General features: G+C 31.9%; 1 protein-coding gene across 3 annotated transcripts in view; it reads left to right on the top strand.

Moving 5' to 3' along the window:
* The window catches only part of LOC107442376 (carotenoid-cleaving dioxygenase, mitochondrial), a 46,065-nt gene extending 30,263 nt beyond the window's left edge, over positions 1 to 15,802 (top strand). For 2 of the 3 annotated variants that reach the window (XM_043040749.3, XM_043040750.3), the window contains exons 6-11: positions 531 to 739; positions 2,446 to 2,688; positions 5,767 to 5,875; positions 8,349 to 8,449; positions 11,467 to 11,581; positions 15,522 to 15,802. In XM_043040749.3, the coding sequence (XP_042896683.2) occupies positions 531 to 739; positions 2,446 to 2,688; positions 5,767 to 5,875; positions 8,349 to 8,449; positions 11,467 to 11,581; positions 15,522 to 15,676 (932 nt within the window). In that variant the 3' untranslated portion in view covers positions 15,677 to 15,802. The remainder of the gene's footprint in view (positions 1 to 530; positions 740 to 2,445; positions 2,689 to 5,766; positions 5,876 to 8,348; positions 8,450 to 11,466; positions 11,582 to 15,521) is intronic. The other variant, XM_087151591.1, reaches the window with a different exon arrangement.
* The last annotated feature ends 3,132 nt before the right edge of the window (positions 15,803 to 18,934 follow it).

The raw sequence follows: 18,934 nt of genomic DNA, 5'->3' as shown, positions 1-18,934 counted from the left end.
ATATTTAAAATTCTGAAAATCATCAAACAAAAGAAATTAACTATCGGCGGTCGGAAACGAAACGCTTAGACTCCTTTCCACTCTATAGCGGAAGTCGCGGTAATCCGACTATCGTTCGGGAGGCTTGGGTTCTCTAATTGGACTCCCCAAAAATTTTAGTTTTTGGAACATGGTCGGAAATCTTAAAAATTGGGAGAAAAAAGCGGATTTCCGCTTTTTCGCGGAAGTCTTTCATCCCTGCAGCAAGGAACGAAAGTTTAATGAGTGAGGAATCATGCTAGTGCCAGAAAGATGGTAAAAGGTATTTGGACAATATTATGATTCAATAAAATATTATTAATAAGATAATCTCTTATTTTCATTAAAAAAAACTAAATTACTTTCCAAAACACCCCCAATAAAAGTGTATTCGCAAGCTATTAACAATGTTAGTTTTCTAGATTTACTTTTCCTATTAAGTTGCGTGCTGTACTTCTAGTGATTTCATTAATAAGTGTGTGTCTGACTAATAAAGCTTTTTTATTTTAAAGAAGGCAAAGGTTTTGAGCGGGCCTCAATTCTGTCGAGCCTCAGCGCCAATCACAAGACAAGCTTCAGTTACTACCACAGTTTCGGACTGACACCACGGTACATATTGTTCTTGGAACAACCACTCTATGTCAATACAGTAAGAATGGCTGCTTCGGGTATAAAAGGCTATTCAGTGAAAGATTGCTTTGATTGGTGCCCAAAAGACAAGGTAAAAATACCTTTTTGACTATTTGTGGCATTTCAATTTGTTTCCTTTTACTCTGAACAACTATTCATGGCAAATTGTCTGTTTTAAAATAAATGCTTTAAGAAATCGGGACGGAGTTGAAATTTATATAGAATTGGGTGAAATAAGTTCTATAATTTATGCAGATAAGTGGAAATATACACCAAAGAGCCATTCATTATGACCACCTTCTATCTATAACAGTGGGCTCGCCCAGGTTTTCATGGTTTCTCGCCCAGGAACAATGTTTTCATGGGGCACATTAGGACCCATAATCCTCATAGAACAATCCCTGAAGTCTGTAAGCTACTTGAACATAGTTGCAGGCCAGGTTCATCCATTCATGGCAACAGTTTTTCCTGCGGGGGATGGTGTTCACCAACAGGATAATGCACCACGTCACAAGGGTCGAATAGTTATGGATTGGTTCGAGGAGCATTCCAGTGACTTTCAAGTTATGTCTTGGGCCCCCAAATTCACCTGACCTTAATCCAATGCAGCATTTGTGCCCCTACTTGGAAAACCAGATTCGTGCTGCCTCGCTACCCCCTCGCATTGTGAGGGAAATGTAGAACCAGTTGGTGAGGGCTAGGTGCCAGATACCTCAGACTACCTATCAACACCTTGTGGAATCAATACCACTGCGGGTGCTAGCAGTTTTGAGGGCTAAAGGTGGTCCTACATGTTATTAGCAGGGTGGTTATAATGTAATGGCTTTTCGGTGTACTTGTTAGTTTTGCAAAAGTTTATCGATGCGAAAAATCTAAATTGCTGGGTTTTGTGAAAAATATTAACCCACTTTTTATAGTACAATGAACTTTTCTCAGTTCTAATCAAACTCTGAACCATAATTTGTGATTCGGTTTAAAAACAGCTCTTTTCTATTGATGAGACATTTTTTAATGCTCTGATGTTTTATTTAAAAAATTTCTGAAAATAAGCTCATTGCTTCAGTTGAGAAAGTCTAAGAAATTTCGATTCATAAAAAATATTACCTTTATCCACATGGAAACATTTTAAAAAGATTTGCGGCGTGATACTGCTAAAAAATTTCTTGTTTATAATTAGAAATGTGTTGCAAAAGTAGGGTAAATAAGCAACCAGTTCTTTAGGAAAAAGGAGAATAAAATCTTTGAATGATCCTAAGTACTGTAGTGTTTACCTCTGTAAACTGTAGTTTTCAGCTCTGTAAGCTGTAGTTTTCAGCTCTGTAAGCTGTAGTTTTCAGCTCTGTAAGCTGTAGTTTTCAGCTCTGTAAGCTGTAGTTTTCAGCTCTGTAAGCTGTAGTTTTCAGCTCTGTAAGCTGTAGTTTTCAGCTCTGTAAGCTGTAGTTTTCAGCTCTGTAAGCTGTAGTTTTCTGCTCTGTAAGCTGTAGTTTTCTGCTCTGTAAACTGCAGCTTTACTCATTCAGTTTATTTCTTAACTACATTATTGCCATATTAAGCGCCAAAGTCGTATAAATATTAGGAGAGCAAATTAATTTGCTGTTACTATGTGATTTTGATATTTTTCTAATGTAAATTAGTATGAAGCATTTTCCCCGCCAAACATTTCATAGTGAAAACTTCTTAATTGATTATACCCAGTAAATGAGCGGTATTTACATAGCTATAGAACTAAGTTGTACTTGATAACTACTGCTTGAAAAAAATATCAAAAAATAAATTTAGTTTCATTTTTCTTTTCAGACTAAATTTCATTTAATAGACAGAGTATCTGGGCAAGAACTAAAGATCAAATTTCAGTCTGATGCATTCTTTTTCTTTCATCACATCAACACTTATGAAGAAGATGATCACGTGGTGGCTGACATCATGGCTTTTCCTGATCCAGGAGTGTTTGATAAGTTTTATCTCCAGAAACTCAGACTCGGAGGATTTGATCAAACATGCCAACCTATTTTCACACGATTTGTATTGCCTTTGAAAGCCGTGAGCTTTTCCAAATTCGAAATACTTTATTATTATTATTAGTAGTAGTAGTAGTAGTAGCAGTAGTATTAAGAGGGGAAATATCTGTAATTGTATCAAACTATGTACATTTTTCTCTGAATCAGTGGGAAAATATACTCAAGTTTTGACCACCCATTTTTTGAAGAACCACCAGAAGTGCAAATCATTATATCTAAAACCATGTCTATTTAGTTACCCAATTGAGCCGACCGGCCTATGTAGGGGTTAGGGAACTGCCCTTGCATCAGAAAGGTTCTGGGTTCAAATCCCGGGCAGGGCATGGATATTCTTTCCTTCTCTGCACTATCTGTCCTTACTGTGGGAGCAACGTTGGTCCACCTAATATGGTGCCCCTGAAAGAGAGGCCAACAAATCTGCTCTGTAAATGCCTGAATTGACGAAAAATGTTAACACAAGTGGGCATTGGGGAAAAAAAAGGTTACCCTATTGAAAAATTCATACGCTTCAAAAATATACAAAATGAAATGACAACCAACATGTTTCAAGCGCATCGAAAATAGACACCCATTTTTAAGATCTGACAGGCGTGAATGTAACAAAACAAAAATGTCTTGAAAAAAATGTAAAGTTGCCAACGAAAAATGGAAAAATTAAAGGTTAGAAACAAAAATTAGAAAACCCACAGAAACCAAGAGAGAAAAAAAATCAAAAACAGGACCAGAAAAAACACAGTGGTCGGGAGGCAAATCAGAGTTAAATGTATTTCGGTACGTTATGGAGAGGTGGGGAGAAACTAATGTCGTTAACTCGGCATTCAAAGGAATAAACTAAGATTCCAGGGTATCAAGATGAGCAGATCTAAAGCAAGTTGAGGTTTGTGAACATAAAAACAAGAGCATAAAAACAAGCACAATTTCAGAAAAAATGACATTGCGTTTTTTTTTTTAATTGTCTGACTTAATATTAAATTGTCTAACCTATTAAGTTTCTTAATTCGTGCCTAACTTAATTTTTTAAATACTATGGGGTTTACCTGGTAAATTCTTTTAAGATATAATAATTTAAAATACAGAATCCAATGCTACGACCACTTTCTTAAACGCGCAATCTAAACTGATTTTTTAAATAACAAACAAAGCTATTTCACCGACTATACGTGTCATAATTTCACATGTTTTTTACTAAGTCACATGTTTTTTACTTCGCATAATTTCTCATGTTTTTTTACTAAGCAATTTAAATTCAACTATTTCAAACAAAACATCGGTATAACCGAAAATGCGGAATTAATTATCGTTTTAAAGTTATAGAGAACTTCAAAATTTAAATAGAATTGATAATGTTTCCGTTGATCGTAGACATTTCTTTAATAAAGTGGAGTATGACAAGAAGTACTATGAAAGTCTGGGTTTTACATTTAATTAACCAAAAACTGTAAATGCAAACATGCCAATACTTATCTTTGCAATGTATATTCATGTTACATTAGTTTTAATATATTTGCATGCGACTTAATTCTGCAAAAAAAAAAAAAAAATTCTGCTGTTAGAGATTAAATTTTAAAGAAGTGATAGGTAAGATTTTATGGAAATTGGCGCGAACTACAGTTAAAACATTAATTTTAAGAAAAAATACGCTAAGTAACTGTAATACTGAATCATTTCTTGTTAAAGTAATAACAAATTAGTTAAATTTCTTGGAAAAAGTGAAAACTAAATAGTTTTAACCATTTGAAACTTCTGTATAATCTCAAAAATTCGATAAATTTTTAAAAGTTTTTAAAAACTTATTTTACGTAATCCAGGGGCTGACAACTTTCTAGGCTTTTGGGGAAAATTTCGTCTAGTGGTAGTTAAGTTTATGTTTTAATGTATGATTTTTAATTTTTATAAATTTGATTTAAGATTATTTTCCACACTATTACACGTAAATAATATTAAAGTTTATATGAAACACCACTTGGCTCCAGCTGTCTTGCGGTGACACTTTTGAAATTAAAAATTACCAAAAATTCTGAATGCTTTAGTTTTTCCACCACTTCATGAATTATTTTACAAAAAAGTGAGTAGTTGGTAGCCTTGCATTATGTTCAACATATATTTTTCCAATTAATTGAATGAAAATTTGAGTTTTCATGACTGCAATTATGAGCTTTTTCCTTCGAGCCATTAAAAATTTACGAGAGTTAACACTGACTTGCAAGTCAGAATGAAAAAAGTGCAATATCTTATTTACATGAAATTAAGATAAAGATGACTGTATTTTACTTATTGACTTGGCATTTTTCGAACACAGTTCTCACATGTGCCTGCTAGCAAATTTATATATAAAAAAATTTAATTTCAGATAGTTTATTCTCTGAAATAAATTTAAGATTAAATTCTAAATTATTTATCGAATTTTAATTGTTTATACTGTAAATTCATTCATGCCTCTTTAATATAATCGCCTATATCAAAAATTAAATCTACTCGTAAATTGCAAGTTACTCCGAAAATGAGCTCGTTAGTAAGCAAAAATTCTCAAACTGGATTAGTTAAGGAATAATACCGATTCACAAGTTAGCATTTATAGCTAGTGAATTGCTATTTCTCATAAACTAATCATGTTTAAACAAATAAATTTAAAATATTACCACAGTTATCTTTTATAAGAGTTGCAAATAATCAACATTTTTAGACAATTTTTAACGATACATATGAAGGGCGAGCTGCGTAAGACATGAATTTTTTTTCCAAAGAAACAATTTTCCATTACACTGATAGAACAACAACAACAAAAATTAATGTCTTCAGGAATTGGGTACTTACAACTATAGAAGATGCGAAGTGATTATTAAATCATATATAATTGGATACCTGTAAGCTACGTCACGCGTGTGTGTCGAACCTGATTGTCTTCTAAATCGGCAAATGCCAGGGCTAAAGAGAATCTAGGGCTAAAGAGAATCTATTCTCTTTAGCCCTGGGCAAATGTTACGATTTATCTACAATGACGTAACTTGCAGGTATCCAATTCTTTCAATGTTGCAAAAAATTAAAAACTGAATGTAAAATTTTGCTTTTGTGCTTAAAAAGAATTTATATATTTCTATAGGATGGAAAGAAAGGTGCAAATTTAGTCACATTGAATTATTCAGAAGCCAAAGCGATCAAACAAGATAATGGAGTAATTATGATGACTCCCGAAACCATAGGAGAACCAGGTCAATAATAATTGAATTAAATAATAATATTAATAATAATTGAAATTAACTTCTATTACATTCAAATTAATTGGCACGAAAAATTTATTACAGCCACCCAAACAAATCGCAGTGTTTAAAATCCTGAAAAATTTTAGTGATAAAAACTAAGCTGCCATGGTCACAGCCACTCATTCAGACGAGTGGCGAGGGGAGTTCTTTTCATCGACTCTTTCAATGAAAGCATTCGCCTCAATCTTCGTCGCTGGGAAGGTTTAACTGATTCTATTACGTAAAGTTCTGCTTGTTTAAATGATAGCCGGCGTGGCTCAGAGGATAGAGCTCTCGCCTCTCAATGCGGAGACCCAGGTTCGAATACCAGCGATGGCTAATTAGTGCGACTAATACACCCGGTTCGCGCTGACCACAATGCTGACGTAAAGTATCCTCAGTGGTAGATGGTTCATGGGTTAGTCCCCTTGTCAGGCTAACTGTGGGAAGTTTTCGTGATTTTTCTTCTGCCTTAAACGCAAATGTGAGTTAGTTCCATCAAAAAGTTCTCCACGAGGCCTAGTTTCTCCCAATACTACTTGATCCAGGAGTTCCATTGTCTTCTGAATCGGGCTCAAAATTAAATGGCTACGGAGTTGAACATTGGTAGTTGTAAGCTCAAAATCAGTTATGGTGTTTAACGACGATTATAAAATAGAAAACGATAATTAAAAAGTTGTCCCAACGCTGTAATGTCTAGCTCATATGAAAAAAAGTAATAATTTTCATTTAGATGGAACAAATTACGTCAAATTAGCGATTTTTTAAAGAAACAAGTAACTTTTTCAATATTTAAGCTATTTTTCCGTCTTTAAGTACAAGATTTATTCTTTAGAGAGACAGTAAATTAAAATTAAAGGTTCGCACAGAGTTGAAGGACGTAATTGTTCTTTCTTCTTTGTAAAAGGCCTAATCAAAGAGTGAATAAGGAAAATTTGTATAGAAAAATTCTATTTTTTTTTTTTTTTTTTTTTTTTTTTTTTTTTTTGTTGAGAAAACTGATCAAGCTGGTCAAGCAACAATTAAAAGAAATCATTGACCGCTTAACCTTGAGCATTCAAAAAGCTGTGGAAAGCACTCTAATAATGAAAGCAATATTAATGATATTTTTGAAACATCGTTATTAAATGAACAAATTTTAGTTTCTATTATTAAAACGCAAAAATTATTTTTAACTGTTACATTTAAATATCTTTGGACACTTTATATCATAATATGAGAAGTTTCCTGAGTTTATCTTTTATAGAAACATTAAACATAAAAAAAAGAAAAACTCTGGAAATTTAAGTGGGTTTGGTTGCAATGTTATTTCATTGTTGTTTTGCTTTTAGTATTTATGTCTTTGTGTCGTACATAACAAATTAGTTTATATTTTACTTACTAGATGCCAGCACTGAAATAACAAATTAGTTTATATTTTACTTACTAGATGCCAGCACTGAATAATTTCACTTGAAGTTTTAAGTCTCGTTACGTTTAGAAGGATTCAGAGTCAAAATCGTTTTAAAGTACACCAGTATGACTGGTGCTGTCATCTAGTAACGATGATTAAAAAAATAAAATTTCCTTCATCTTTTAGAATGGATTATTAACTTCGCAATAATATTCAATTATTTATATCATGTGCAATTCGCAAAATAAAAAACGAATCACCTTTTGATCTAGAAATCGAATTTTTCCGTTCTAACTTGCAATCTTAATGGATTGCTAGCCCAACTTTGTCTTTAAATATGCTTTGATTCGCGCAAATAATATATAAAATTACAAAACCTGACACAGAAATATACTTTCTCTGAATAAACTCTGAAACACTTTTTTTTTTTACTGATCAGGAATTTTTATCTATAAAATATGAAGAATGCACGCAATCTCGAAAATATGCTCGCAATAAACTAATTAGTAGAGTTGTTTTGAATTTTTTTTTTTTTTTTTTTTTTAAATTTTTTTTTTCTCTGACATATTTCTGAAACAATTCAAAGATATCAAGATTTATTTGTTTTTACATAATTTTAAACTGTGTAGTTTTAAATGAAAAGAAAATTTTTTGCACAAAATTAGTAAAATAATTTTTAAGTGGTGAAAATTTAAAAATTTGGGCTTTTGGGATATTTTTTCCAACCAGTTTCATTCAATTTTTAAAAATTGTCACTTTAAATTGTACAGTTTCTGCACAAATCAATTATCATGGGCCGAGGTGTCAACGTGGCTTTCTGGATCTGGCTCAAAATTACAAGACTTCGGATTTGATCATTCGTAGTCGTAAACTTAAAATTGGGTCGGCTGTTCAATGACTGTTATATAAAATCAATTAGCACATTAAAAGTTTACCCTCAAATCATTATGACTGCTTGTTAGCAAAAGAAAATGCTATTTAGAAAATTAGAACAGATGTCATTTAGGTGTTCTCTTTTTTGCGCACTGTAAATTTCTTTTATCATTTTAGGATACGAAATGCCAGTAATAAACTACTCCATGTTCAATACTCAGAAGTACAGGTATATGTATGGAAGTGGAGTGTTCGAGACTGGAATATTTAAAAACTCAGTATGGTCTTTCTTTTTCCCAATTACATCTATCACATACAGGGTGTTCCATAATCACCGCCTTTAATATATGTAGATAAAAAAATTTATTAATAAAATTGTACATCTTGGTTGCCGTAAATGGAAAATCTAAAACTGTGAAGTCTTGTTACCGTGTGGGGGTATTAAAAGCATCAAAAAATATATATAACTATCGAATGTATTTAAAATGAAGTAAAACCTAGAGATAGATAAAACTTTCTAATTTCTCTGACAACCAAACTATTTTTGGTGCCTTATATATAGCCCAGAATTATTGTGATAAACTGAATTCACTAATGATTTGTCAATTTTGATGACATTTTATAAACTTTTCCTCTCCTAAATTTTTGTCTTTTCAGCTGGAATTTTAAAACCATATTAATAACGGTTATTACAGAACACTCTGTATAATTTTCGTTTTATTTTGAAAACTCTAATACAAATACATAATAGGAACAATAGTTCACATGTTTAATAAACGATAAAATTTATTATTAGTATTATATATTCTTGTCATTAATATTACATATTCCTGATTTTTTATGATTAGAAAAATTAAAAAAAATTAGAAATATTTAATTTATTATTAGCATTATATATTGCTGACTTTTCACTTCTCTGATAAACGCAGGCATATGGTTCTCTGTGGGAAAATTTTTACCAGGATCTTAATTTTTTTTTTAAATCATCATCGTTGGCCAGACAGCCCAATGTGAGCCAATGCCTTCCTCTGAAGATTTCTCCATGATGACTTCCGATTTATCTTTGATCTCCAATTCTTTTCATTAATTGCGAGAAAATCAGACTCCACTGAGTCAGCCCATCTCAACCGCGGCCTTCCCCGCTTTCTTTTTCCAGTGTGTCTAAAAAGTAGTATATTTTTTGTGTTGTCGTCACTCATTCGAATCACGTGGGCGATCCAATTCATTCTATTTATTTTTATGTATTTAATAATATCAGGTTGTTCATAAATCTTGTACAGTTCAAAGTTAAATCTCCTTCTCCAGTTATTGTTTTCATTTACACCACCAAGTATACCCCGTAAAATCTTTCTCTCAAATATGATTTCAAATTTTTTTTTTTATTTTGTGTGTGGATCAAAATGAAAAAGGCATAAGATTTCATTCGAAAAGTCTCTTAAAGAAAAAAAAATTCTAAAATAAGTGTGGTTGAAATTTGCATATTCTCCCTCAGAATAAGCATTTCTAGAGAAATGAGCTAACTATCAAATGCCATAAACCCTTAGACCTTAAAAATTCAGGTTATTTTACATAGTTTAAAGTTTAGGCACAAGCGATTTTCCGGTGTTTAAAGACTTCACTAAAGAGATTTGGCTACAAATGCTTCACAAGATCTTAATAAAAGGACACTATAACACGATGGAAACCCTTCATTGCGAATTCTATTTCATTTACATGAGTAATTTAAAATTAAAAGTATATAAAAAATGAATTTAGGTAAGCTATAAAGTTTCAAATGGTTTTAAAAATTTTTTAAAATATAGTCCTGTAAAATTGCTTTTCTTCGAAAAAATTAATATCCAAGGGTTTTAATTAAAAAAATAAACTTTTATGTTATTATAAATGATACTTGAATATTTCTCTTTTGTACTCTAATCTGGACACTCCCCCCCCCCCTTTATTTCCTGAAGGAAATAAGGATAATTGGAAGGGAATAATTTAATTTCTTCTATACAAGCAAGTGAGGCAAAGTTTCTAGTCTATTTCTTCATGCTGAATTGAATTATGAGAGCAATCCCGAGACATTAGGACTAACAGTTTAGAAGTTATAAGGGTTTGTGTACAATAAGTACAATTTTGTTCCTGTACTTATTGACGTATCTATGTTTCTTCATTGTTTACATAATATCTTGAGAGTTTTATCGAACTTCCACGCATATGCCCTAACACTAGCTGTTCTTCATACTTAGAGCACAGATACTATTTTTTTTTTACAGAATAAGTTTCATACAGCAAATATAGACTTTAAATTCTACATTTTATTTAAACCTACGAATACAGTCGGACCTCTATTTTACGAAGTCGCTGAATCCCGATAATAAGTTCGTTATAAGGAAAACTCGTTAAATAGAAAATGACCTTTTAAAATACTTGAACAACACAAAACAGGTTTCAAATTCATAAACACTAGGCATAATTAAAGTAGCAATGGATACACCGTTATCTTGTGCACTAGTATCTACTATTTATTTTATAAATCTTAACCATAAAATAAATTTGCATGGAAAGCAAGAATAGAGCAAAATATTATCCAGTGTTACACTATTATGCTACATACATTTTCAACTAAAAAAAGCTAAATTTATGCATAAAAATATAGCTGCATTTATTACAAAAAAAATTTTAAACATGCATTACCACATGCGTTAAGTTTAATTGCTACTGATGAAATCCGTTAATTTGGACTGAGTTTTTCGTTTGAAATGAAAACAAAAAGGGAAAGGGATTTTACTGCTTCCTCTAAAATAACTTTTAGAGTAAATAGTAAAACATTACATAAAGGAGTGGGTTCGAAAAATGATTCCAGGTAATTTCCCCCATAATGCCTTAGCAAGTTTGAAATGTTCCGAAATATTTTGAAAAATAGAGAAAGTGGATCTCGATGTTCGTTAAATAGAAAATTCACATCGCTATTTGGAAGTTATTTTACGAAGAAATTTCCAAAATGTTCTTGGTTCCTCGAAAAAATTCGCAAAATCGAGAAATTAGCAAAATGGAAGTTCGTTAAATAGAAGTCCGACTGTATATTCATAATTATTAGCACAATTTCTAATGAAAATTAATGTAAATATAGTTGAGAGAGATAGTGAAATTTAAGTAGACAATTTTTGTGCTTTTGATATCAACATTTTATTGCTGTAATTTATTGATTATACAAATAAAATGTTTGAGCTATTATTTGCAATACCTGATTATTTATGAATAGCGTCGTAAAAAGAATTTGCTTGAATGATTGAGTACACTTTGCATTTTTCAGTTATTGAAACTGGATATTGCTACGGGAGAAACGATCACATGGAAAGAAAAAGATTCAATGTATCCCAGTGAACCTGTTTATGTACCAAGACCTGGATCCGTTGAAGAGGATGATGGTAATTAGATTTGTTGTTGTTGTAGTTAATTTACGTCGCACTAGAGCTGCACGATGGGCGACAGTCTGGGAAACATCCCTGAGGATGATTCGAAGACATGCCATCACAATTTTGATCCTCTGCAGAGGGGATGGCACAACCGCTTCGGTAGCCCGACGGCCTGCACGTGAAGTCGAGCACTTTACGGTAGAACAGTTTAACGAGGACCAATATCGCACACTGACCGTAGCCAGTGATGCTTGACTTCGGTGATCTGCTGGGAACCGTGTCTTAACGATCAGTCCATAAGCAGACGGCGGTAGTAATCCGAACACTTTTTAATGAATTTTCCAATTTTTAATTAATCCGAACACAAAGCTAGATTTAATTATGTCTTCTATTTAAAGTCATTTTGGTTTGTTCGGATTTTAATTAAATATAAATCAATTATATTTCTGATGTAATAAATTACGTCATGTAGTAGATTAAAATTGAATGACCTTAATTATAAAGAATTTGCTAAAGAGACAAGTTTAGCGAAAATTTTTTAGAGTAAATCATCAGAAATCTGAGATGTTTTTCCCCTCTATAAAAACTTCATAAAATAAACAAATCAATCACTATGGTAATATGCTAGTCAACCATTGTCACCTTATGTTGAAAAGGGGCTGGAAAAAAAACGCTTCGGACAAACTATTACCGAATTATTACTGATACAAAAGACAACATAGTTGTCTTAATCAGTCGGAAAGGCTTGTTCAAGACTTTGTAATTTTACCTTGTCTCTTAATTATTATTTTTTTAAAAATCAATTTCTTTTATTGACCACTAAGTCTTCACGAACTCAATCTTTCACCGTATCACGTTGACCTTGACAAATTGACAGCTCCATGGTTTCAAGTTCTACATAAAGTTGAGCAAACATTATACAGTCTAAGGTCAATATGACCTGCAAATGAAAACGTAAGTTATAAAACGAAGTCAGTAGATCGTAAGTAATATCGTAATTATTAACTAATAACTATGAAATACTAGACTGATTTTAACAATTAAATGCTATACAATGAAAACAATGCTTTAATATGAATTAACTACCTTTTTAAAATGTTATATTATGAATGAAAAATAAATTAAAAGATGATCTGGAACCGGACAGCTATTTTCACTACGTAACAGAAGAGAGATCTGTCAAAGATCCTGTTTTAACTTGAAAATAAACAATCCAAGAGAACTATCATTGGGCAGAAAGGAGTGAGCGACATATTTAAACAAGAAAAGTATGAACTTTTTGAAAAGACATTTACGAATATTGGGAATGCATCCTAATAAACCTAATAAAGGGAACCAACAGGACTCCATGCCGATTTCAGCGTAACAGTACTATATGCACTTTTAACTATTGATATTAAATAATCCCTATTTCACCACCTTTTAACCACTTATTAACACATATTGATCACATTTAAAATGTCATAAAGATGTTTCACATTTAAAATGAGGTAAAATAAAAAGATATCGTGATTTTAATTTTTTTTTAAAAACTTTTGCTGCTTAATCGAATAACGCTTTATTGATAGAAGAATAGCGTAATTGAAGCGTAAAAATGCGTATTTTCGTAAAGATTTTAATGGAAATAAAAAAAATATATATATATATATGTGAAACCTAAATTTCAGTCGCTTTGTCAAAGTAAGCTATTCACTTTTGTCCAAACAGTGTATAGTTTATTTATCAATCGTTTTAATGAATAAGACGCTGCACTGGAAGCTGTAAAGACCATAGACTGTATACAAGTAATTGCATGTATATTTCAACCCGGAACTCCCAGCACTCGACAATGTTTTAAAAACACCGAGGAATAACAAATTTAATACGTTCAATTTTGCAAGGACTAAAAAAATTCACGGCTAGATTCACAGGTTTTGTGTACGTGTTTAAATTGTTTACATAAAATGTTCAAAATCACTGCAATCAAATTTAATAAAATTGTAAATCATGAAACTCAATAAACATAAAAGTATTAATATTTTAAAAATATATTATATCCCGTTTTAACGGGATGTAGCATGCATAATTACAAGAAGTCTTTTAAAATTGAGATTTTGTTTGTTAATTTACAATAATACACTGTACTCTGATATACTGTACTTCATGTATACATTGTACTCAGTGCGTTTACTTACACGATAAACCATGCCATGATCCCTGATTACCGAAATCTCTTCGATAAAAATGCAATTTCGTTGATCTAAAAGTGATTGTATTGATGAAAAGTAAGTTGTGTCTTCCATTGCCATTCTTTGGAAACAAAGATTCGCAATTTCAAAATCTTATCTTTCATTTTGAGATTATGTACACTTCTGAAGGTTGTCCTTATTAATCGTTAGGAAAATATACTCACTTTATTATTTAGTGTTGTAGTGTATCTACCACTACAAAAATAAAATTCCGATTCACTAGTATATAAGGCAAAAACCCGATACTATGCTCACCACCAGAAGGAAACACCTCAAGGATCCCATCTCATGATGAAGGGGTAAAGGGGACCCACCAACCAACCAACAAAACCAGACCAATACTATGACGGGGTACCATTTCATAGATGACTGTTGACATTTTCGATAGCTTCTCTTCCCACATTGGTAACCTTCGAACGAGATGTGAATACGCTTACCTTATCAGAGACTCCTACTTCGATCTGAACACGCTTTTCTTGACAGTAACGCCCACTTCAATCTGAACACACCTACTTCGATTGATGGTACACATTGAACAGTTGACTTGTGACTGCGACAAAATCCACCTCCTCGCACTGTTGCTACTCGGTCTCGATCACATACAACGTCAACCTGCATACACTCGACTGCTAATGGCAACACAGGAGCAACCACGAATTAATACAGCTCTTATGATCAACAAAAGTACGATGATCTTAATACAGCTCTCCGGGCTTCACACAAAATAGCAATGAACCAACTAGTGGCGTCCATTCATCGAATTCTATCAGATATAATTCTGGTGGGGAGTACTGTAGTGTATCTACCACTACAAAAATAAAATTCCAATTCACTAGTATATAAGACATGTTAACTCAATTTTCTGATGGGGTATCTTTTCATAGAAGACTGTTGACATTTTCGATAGCTCTCCCCACGTTGGTGACCTTCAGACGTGTTGTGCACACGCCTACTTCGATTGATGGTCCACATTGAACAGTTGACTTGTTACTGCGACATTATCCACCTACTCGCGCTGTTGCTAGTCAGTCTCGATCACGTACAACGTCGGCCTGCATACACTCTACTTCTAATGGCAACACAAGAGAAAAACGACCGTGAACTTAATACAGTTCTCATGATCAGCAAAAGTAAGGTGATCTTAATACAGCTCTCCCGGTTTCTCACAAAACAGCAATGAAACAACTAGTGGTGTCCGTTCATCGAATTCTGTCACAGATATAATTCTGGTGGGGGAGTACTGCAGTGTATCTACAACTACAAGATCGTCCTTATTAATCGTCGTAAAAAATTACTCACTTTAAAAACTAACTCACTTTGTTATTTAATGTTGTAGTGTATCTACCACTACAAAAATAAAATTACAATTCACAAGTATATAAGACATGTTAACTCGATTCTATGGTGAGGTACCTTTTAATAGAAATGACTGTTGACATTGTCGATAGCTACTCTCCCCTCAGAGTTTTCAATATGAAGAGATGCTTGAAAAGTGTTTATCTAGTAACTCCGACCCCAAAATCCGGGACTTTGCCCCGTTATTATAACGCTTAGTGTTTAAATAAGAAAAAGTAAGCACTTTGAGGAGTTGTTAAATTTTGGTGAAATACAGAAGACTCATTTTGAGGATTTCAATCTGTGTCTAGATTTAAAAACTCCCCGTCGAGTTATTACTACTAGTATATAATTTGTATATGCTACTCAAATTGTTTTAATACTTTCAGGTGTATTACTTTCTGTAGTGTTAGACACCGATCTTGATGCACCAGATTTCCTTATGGTATTGGATGCCCGTACATTCAAGGAATTGGGCCGCGCTATAGTGCCAAATGATGTTAAACTTCCGCCATCTGTACATGGGGTATTTTTAATGGATTAAGACTGTTGATGTTTGAATTGTTTCAGTATTTATTGGAGTTATTTGTACATATGTAATACTTGTTTTATTGATAAAATTTTAATTTTTTTCTAACTGAATTTAATAAATTTTTGCTATACTTCAAAACACGCTTTACGGTTTTTGTTCCATAAAAGTTTCGGCGAATATTAACTTCCTTCAAAAAAATCTTTAGCTCAGTTTCATCAAGGAAATATTTGTTATAGGTAGAAAGCAACAGCTTTTAAATGTACAAAGTACTTAGTACCGAAACGTTGTTCATAATGAGTAAGAGAAGCGAAAAATCCCCTCCTAGCTTATGCAGTATCTGACTGCATAAAGAAAAGGAAAGTTTCAGTTAAATTCTAAAGAGTAATTACTGATCTGTAACAGCAAACTGATTTGTGATCAGCAAAAGTAAGAAAATAGAAACTTCTGTAAAACAAAACTGTAAATTTAATTTTTTTTTTTTTTTTTTTTTTTTTTGAAAAGAAAAATAGACTTATTTTTATTTAATCGAAAAACATTTGCCTCTAAAACGATGAATAACTTTACTTAATATTGCAAAGCTTGAATATAATTAAGAAAACTGGTTAAAAACAGAATGTTCCATGATAATCAATATTTTAACTTTTAATCCTTCTAAAATTTTGTATATAATAACTTTAAAAACTTAAGTGTAGCACAAAATTCTTAGTGACAAGGTGACAATTTTACATTGCATACTTAGTATTCTGATAGGTACTAAACTAGTTCCCCGGAAGCAATTTTTCAACCTAAAGGTTTTTAATGACTCACTCTTCTGTTTGACATTTTATTCTTGACCTGTTTTTAGTTTAGGAGACAAATTTTCAAACAAACGCTAACATTATGATTGGGACTAACTACACAACCAAGAGAAAAATCTCCAAAAAGGAGCCGCTGTATTGTAAATTAGCTTCGCGGAGATAAAATTATAGTGCTAATTTGAGAAAAACTCCTTCAGACTAAAAGTCTTGGGTTGTCTGCTGCTATGGTAACAAGCGAGAGCACATCTCTAATGGGGGTGAAATGGAGGAAAGAAGGAGTCTATTGGTTTACTCACGCCGACCTATGTCAAGATTAAGAAAAAACTATTCACTCCACACCTCTATTCGAAATTACTTTTCCTCGTTACCATGGTAACCGCCACGACGCGAGACTGATGTCTGGAGGATTTCTCTCGAAAGCCGCTCTATACAATGCTGTGAAGCATTTTATTTACTAAATGAAAATCGTTTTTCACTTAAGGCACTCGTTTGAACAATGCAAAAATGTAACATATAATATTGTCCATACCCTGCAAGTATTTTAATTTCGAATTGAAATGATTGCAAAAATTTAAAAAATTAAAATTATATGACAGGAAGAACAAAGAATATATATATTCTGAATACATTCTATATTCTGAATAAGTTTGTATTTGATAGCCTATTGGTTTTTCGGAAAGTCTCCCGAAAGGTGCCCACACATTTGAGTTGCCAAAAATAATAAATTATTTACAACTTAAAGACTGAGGCGACAGTCCTTACAAAGAAGACTGAAAGAACGAAGAACTTTTTGCGGCTATATTCTAAATAATCTTGTATTTGATAGTTCAATGGTTTTTATTATTTCCTTATTAAAATCCATACAAAAATTTGGAATATTTCAGTTAAAAAATGCTATGTTTTTTTAAGTTGTGGTTTTTCTGATAGAAGGCAGTTGAATTTTAGTAAGGGGAAATGTAATAATTATTTTAACGTTAAAGTGATAGTTTAAAAACTAATTTTACCTATATACGCTGCTAAGCTTCTTTTTTTTTTTAAATTGATTGATTGATTGAATGTAGGGTATTATGGCACAAGATCTAAGAGTTTTTTTTTTTTAAATAGAATCATACACACTTCAAGAATCATACATACTTTGCATTTGAGATTTATTATTGTAGTAATTTTAATTTTACACAATTTATTTTATTATTGAAAATGGCTGTCAAATTTATAATGTTAAAAAGAAATTCAAATAAACTTGTAATCTTCTTCTTTATTGACTCCATATCCCTTTGTGAGCCAGGGCCTTCCTTGGTATCCTTTTCCATTCTATTCTCTTCCTCGCCAGAATGTTCCAGTTGTTCACGTTTAGTACTTTGAAATCTTCATGCTCTCAAACCATTTTTTTTTTCATACAATTGCACCTAATTTTTTTTTCTCTTTTAAATAAGTGTTTTTTCAAGTAGCGTTATTCTATAAACTAAATCTAAGCATTTCAACCGATGTTTTCTATTTTTAAATGAAAATATGACTTTTGTTTTAATAGTGAAAATAAAGTTAAGAAGTTAAACTAACACATAATTTGCCCTACGAAACCTACTCTAGCCTAAATATGTAACCTAAATATTTCATAAATATTCTAACCTAAATATATTTTAATAGCGTCGTTTAGTAAAATTGTTATTGTTATAATTTGAGTTTTAATTTTTTCTAAGAATGACAGCTAAATTTATAGTTGTGATGCGAATTGACGTTGAAGTTTAGAAATTAATTTCACATATTTGTACCACGAAACTTATATCTTTATAAACTGATATTTTTAAGGCATCGGCTGTATCCTACAAACCTCTAGAAGTGTAAAACCATATTCTTCTAAATGACCACAAGATTTTAGCTACCACTATTCTTTTAAAAATAAAGGGATTAATTATACCTCTTCAACATGAACATTACAACTCTAATTTCTTCTCAACAAGTTTAATCTTGCTATATGGACTTTTCTACATAACGATTACAGCTCTGCAATGATCACGAACTTTTATTTTTAGATCCACATCACATACTCTTCAATATCGTTATTTCATTACCGTTGGATCAGTTAATGCCGCTGCGTACGAGATAGACTATTTCCCACTCACAGTTGAATTTAAATTAAAGTTAAAATTTCATTTTAACGCATTATAGTGCTGCCATCTAGTTATAAAAAACTGTAGATAAATTGTCTGTCGTAAATGTTAAAATGCAATTATGAACATTTGCGACTGTTTTAATAAAGTATTTCTTTGCATACGTTTTTTACTTAAATACCCGAGTTCATTTCCTCAAAAATAATGTCAATCATTCATATTTATTTTTAATATCTTTTGAATAATAATGATTATTGTTCTTAATCATAATAAAAATTATCATTTTGTACTAATTTTTTTTTTTAAATTGCTAGTTTGAAAAAAGAAACTGCTTTATAGAAAGTAATTTAACACTAGATTGCCTA

This window comes from Parasteatoda tepidariorum, chromosome 9, assembly GCF_982258835.1.
Source record: "Parasteatoda tepidariorum strain Cologne lab strain chromosome 9, Ptep-v5.0, whole genome shotgun sequence".
NCBI classification, from domain to species: domain Eukaryota; kingdom Metazoa; phylum Arthropoda; class Arachnida; order Araneae; family Theridiidae; genus Parasteatoda; species Parasteatoda tepidariorum.
The sequence above is the reverse complement of the archived record's forward strand: the minus strand, read 5'-3'. Positions and strand labels throughout refer to the sequence as shown.